Genomic DNA, 5037 nt, shown 5'->3' with positions numbered 1-5037 from the left:
ATATGCACACTCTGGGGATTGAACAGTGGGGACCTTAGGGGTAGCCTGTTTGCTGATCCCACAAGCCCCCAGGAGGCACCAAGAGGCAGGCCCCTAAGACGAAGGCCCAGAGAAAGGACAGCCCCACGCTTTGGTCTCCAATCTGAGGAAGAGGCTCCATCCTTCTAGCACAAGGGCTGTCTTCAGTCAAGAGCGCATCGCTCTGGGGGATTTTTTTAGGGTGTTCTTTTTTTCCTTTTAGCAAGTCTCTACAAAAATAGAACCTCTCTTGGTATTTATAAATCCACGGCCCCTGGCTCTGTGCGTATGGTACAGGTAGAAAAGCCATATGAGGCATTCCCTTTGGTTGCTCAGGCCTTGGCTGCCTGTCATCCAGGTCCTGTGGCCTCAGAGGTCTATGCCGCCGGGCGCCTTCAGTGGGCCCTCCCAGTCGGTGGCGTGCTCCCTCCGGAGCAGGGCACGGTAGTAGAAGAGGTAGGAAGGGAGCAGAAATCCCAGGAGTGAGGATAACAGGAGGCCCACATTCACCTTTAGGGCAAAAGAGAGAGACAGAGTCAAGTAGGTTCCCATTCTCCCCGCGTTTCCCTCAGGGACATGCCATAGCCGCCCCCCCCCCCCCAAAGGAGGCCAAAGCAGCCATTTCCCTCCAGGTCCTGGTCTAGAATGATAAACTTCGCGAGCACTTCCTGTGTTCAGTCACTGTTCCAACTGCATCTCATTTAATGTCGAGCAGCCTTGGAAATTGGCAGAGCCGGGTTTGAATCCTGGCTAGTGCCAGTGCCAGGCTGCTCCTGAAATAGGAACTTCCGTGTTGGGAATCTGGACCTCTGAGGATGCGGACAGTGGGACCATCTGAGGTGGTAAGAAGAGGCTCCCAGGGGCTGGGACACATAGTCAATGGGACAGAAGGCTCAGGAGGCCCAGCGCAGGGGCCTCACGGGGGCTTGGACTCAGTCACATCCCGCTCTGCATTACTTGCCCCCTGACCCTAGGCAAGTCATCTCGACTTGAAGTGCCTTGTTCTCAGCGCTTCGGGGGCAAAGATTAAGTGATAAAAGTACACGGTGTTATTCACCAATGATAGATCCGAAACTTATAAAGAACTCGTAAAACTCAACACCACAAAACCCCAAACAGTCTGATTTAAAAAATGGACAGAGGATCTGAATAGCCATTTCTCCAAAGAAGACGTACAGATGGCCAACAGACATGTGAAAAGGTGTTCAATGTCACTAATCATCAGAGAATTGCAAATTAAAACCATAATGAGATATCCCTTCATACCTGTCAGGATGGCTATGATCAATAAATCAACAAATAACAATCGTTGGTGAGGATGTGGAGAAAAGGGAACCCTGGTGCACTGTTGGTGGGATTGCAAATTGGTGCACCCACTGTGGAAAACAGTCTGGAGGTTCCTCAAAAGATGAAAAATAGAACTACCTCATGACCCAGCAATTCCACTTCTGAGTATTTATACATAGAAATCCAAAACACTAATTCGAAAAGATATATGCACTGCACATGCCTTGACCACAGCACTATTTACAATAGTCCAGATATGGAAGCGACCTAAGTGCACAGCGATAGACAATTAGATAAAGAAGAAGTGGTACATATAGACGATGGACTATGACTTGGCCATAAAAAATATGAAATCTTACCATTTGCAACAACATGGATGGACCTAAAGGGTTTTACGCTGAGTGAAATAAATCAAAGACAAAGGCCATATGATCTCACTTACATGTAGACTCTAAAGAACAAAATATATGAACAAACAAAACAGAAACAGACTCATAGATACAGAGAACAAACTGATGGTTGCCACATGGGAGGGGAGTTGGGGGGCTGGGTGGTAAAAGTGAAGGGATTATGAAGGACAAATTGGCAGTTACAAAATAGTCACAGGGATGTGAAGTACAGCCCAGGGAATACTGTTGATGATATTATAATAACTATGTATAGTGCCAGGTGGGTACTAGACTAATCGGGGGAATCACTCTGTAAATTATGTAAATGTCTAACCACTATGCACCTGAAACTAATGTAAAATAATATTGTAAATAATGTAAGATAATATTGAATGTCAACTCTAATTGAAAAAAAAGTACATGGTGTGCTTAGCACCTGGTGAGTGCTCCATAAATGGTAGCTGTCCCTTCGTCATTGTTCTTGTAGGAGAAGGGTTTATAGCAGTGGGTGGCTCCAGCGGGCAGAGAGATCAACTTTCGGGAGGCAGCTGTCAGTTCAATGTAAGGAAAGCCTTTCCGACAGTACTGATGTCTGCCACCTCTTACAAAAGAGGTGTCCGTTACCGAGGGCATTTGGCAGAACCCCTTCTCAGGGGTGCTGGACAGGGTCTCTGCATTGAGGGGAATGAGTTGGATCAGGGCTGGGCCATTTCGCATGTCAACTGGGAGCTTATGAAAAACAGACTCCTGGGCTCAGGTCAAGAGCCACTGATTCGGAAGGCTGGAGAATGTGTTTTTAACACTCTGCGGGGGGTTCTGATGGGCAGCCAGCTTGGGAACCCCCAGCTTAGAGATTTCCAAGGCACCTCCAGGCTGAGATGAGAGAAGGAATTCCATCACATCCAAGCCGCCCTGCCCCGCCTCCAACTCCCGGGCTGCACCCAGGAAAGGGGCTCCTGTTACCACCATGACACCCTCCATTCTCACCCAGAAGGGGTCTCCTTTCAAAGGCCCCACCATGGCCATGAAGAGCGGGTGCTGGAGCAGGGCGAACACGGCACTGATGAGGGACTGCAGGCCCGTCAGTGTCCCAAAGTGGTTGGTTGGGAACCTGTCAACGAGAGGGGCCAAGTATAAGGGGCGTGTGGCCCTCCCCGGCCCTGTCCCCCGCTGCACCCTTTCAGCCAGGCATGGTGGAGCGTAAGAGTTTAGGCTCTTGGCAGGTGCTCTTTGGCCCCTGGCCTGGACAGGGTACATGTCACGACTTCAGGGCCACAGAGCTGCTTCCGCGATCACACCTCCTGCCTGTGTGGTCATAGCAGGTCACTCGACCTCTCTGAGCCTCCCTTCCTCCGCTAAAACCAGGGATAAGCCCTCGTTTCACTCTCCGTTTATTCTTTTAACAAGTATTTATTGAATTCCCGCTATGTGCCAGGTGCCGATCTAGGTCCATGGAGAGTCAGCCATGAACCAAACGAAGATTCCTCTCCTCGTGGAGGTGGCATTCTGGTGGGGCGCATGGGAGTCACCCAATAAGCGAGATAAAGGCGTAGTGTGTTCGATGGTGATAAGGACCACGGGGGGAGGTTAGGGAGAGGAAGGGGCTGAGGGTACCAAGGGGGAGGCAGTTGTAGATAGAACGGCTGGGGAGGCCTCGCTGAGTGGAGGGCAGCTAGGTAAAGACCCGGAGGTGAGGCAGCTGGACGGAGAACGTTCTAGGAAGGGGGATCGGCAAGCGCACAGGCCCAGGCCCCCAGCAGGAAACACGCTTGTGGTTTCTCAAGCACTGAGGTGGCCACGGGGGGAGGGGAGTGAGCGAGGCGGGGAGGGTAAGAAAGAGGGCAGCGAGGTCCCAGCGCCACATCCTGCAGGGCCTTTTAAGCCACAGTATAGCCTTCGGCTCCTTCTTTGGGTGAGACAAGACGCAGAGTGCCATGAAGAGACTTATGTCTTAACAGGTGTCTCCAGCTCCTGTGTTCAAAACAGCCTGAGGGGAGGCAAGGGCAGCCGCAGGGGGGACCATCCAGATGCTGCTGCAGTAATCCAGGACTGGGGGGTGGGGGGCTGCGGCAGACATGACAAGAAGGGAGGGATTCGGGCTACGTGGGATGTGGGATGCGGAGCTGGCGGGATCGCGGCCAGACCAGATGTGGAGTGTGAGGAAGAGAAGGATCAAGGGTGACCTCGCAGTTTTGGCCAGAGCAAATCAAGGACACGGAGCTGAGACGGCCGTCGTGAGGCTGAGATGAAGGAGTGCTGGTCAAGTGTCCTGGGCTGTGCCTACGACAGAAGCAGCACTCAACATCCACTCTGGTTTTGTCGCCGCTATCGTGATACTGCTCCATCGCGCACACACGAGGGAGAGTCACTTGGCAACGCCTGGCCGTGGGAACCAGAAGAGAAAGGAGACGGAGAACTGGGGGCCGTTCGACACGAAGCAGGAAAATGATAAGGCGAACAAGACAGCTGTCTGGGAATTTCTACGGGGCCACTTTGGGGGCCATTCCAGAGAGCAGATGTAGTACCAAAGTGTCATCGAAACGAGTATTTCGGCTTCCTCCGAGGAAAGACTCTGACAGAGGGGTTGTCTTGTTGGGGGGGTAGGCTGCCTCTGAGCAGTGAGCTCCCCATCATCAGAGGAGCTCAGAGATGGCAGCGGACAGGACAGGCTCCGAGATCCCCACCGGTCCTCTGCAGCCACCCCGTGCTCCGAGATGCCAGCGTTTCAGGGTGGCTGGGGAGGGCACGGCTACCCAGGGTGGGAGAGGTGTCTTAAGGGGTATCTGGGGTCCTTTCGACTCTGCTCTGGGACCCTCTTGTTATAGGGGTGCCTCAGGAAGGGCTGACTCACACTGCAGCATAGAGGCCTCCACAGGCCGAGTGGTAGAAACCTCGAACCATGGTGTGCAGGACAAAGGTCATAAACTGGAACCAAAAAAGGGGAGGGAAGAGGTTAAGAGTGGGCGTGGCGGCAGGACGAAGGGTGGATGAGGAGATTGGGACACGGAACCTCGCCAAGCCCGGCCACACCGGCCCACCCTCTCCATGACCCCACCTACTAGAAACACTTCCTGAAAAACCCAGGAAATAGACCCAGAGGACAAGAACCATGTTTCCTGGAAGGCAGGCGCCCCGGGAACTGTCCCTCTGGAGGGGTCCTAGGAGGCAGGGAAAGTGGGGAGGATGGGGGTGGGTACCTGGAGGTGTAAGCTCTTAATGAGGCAGGTGATGCCAAAGGCCACCAGCAGGAAGTTGGTCAGGGTGAAGGCGCTGATGGCATTGGTGAGCTTTTGGATCTTGCGGTAGCGCGGTCTGGCGGACTTGGTGGCAACCCCGTCCCTGA

The 5037-nt window shown here is 53.0% G+C and overlaps 1 protein-coding gene across 5 annotated transcripts in view; it reads right to left on the bottom strand.

Annotated features, from left to right (window-relative positions):
* SLC43A1 (solute carrier family 43 member 1) overlaps nt 1-5037 on the bottom strand; it is a 28034-nt gene that overhangs the window by 182 nt on the left and 22815 nt on the right. For 2 of the 5 annotated variants that reach the window (XM_023522617.1, XM_023522620.1), the window contains exons 14-15: nt 2682-2805; nt 388-528 (exon numbers count right to left, since the gene is read on the bottom strand). In XM_023522617.1, coding sequence (XP_023378385.1) covers nt 388-528; nt 2682-2805 — 265 coding nt within the window. Of the gene's footprint in view, nt 1-16; nt 529-2681; nt 2806-2826; nt 3844-5037 lie in introns of those variants that run through there. The other 3 variants (XM_011379030.2, XM_023522619.1, XM_023522618.1) reach the window with 3 other exon arrangements.

Source organism: Pteropus vampyrus, unplaced genomic scaffold (genome assembly GCF_000151845.1).
Source record: "Pteropus vampyrus isolate Shadow unplaced genomic scaffold, Pvam_2.0 Scaffold352, whole genome shotgun sequence".
Classification (NCBI taxonomy): domain Eukaryota; kingdom Metazoa; phylum Chordata; class Mammalia; order Chiroptera; family Pteropodidae; genus Pteropus; species Pteropus vampyrus.
Note: the sequence above shows the minus strand (reverse complement) of the source record. Positions and strands in the feature narration are given on the sequence as shown.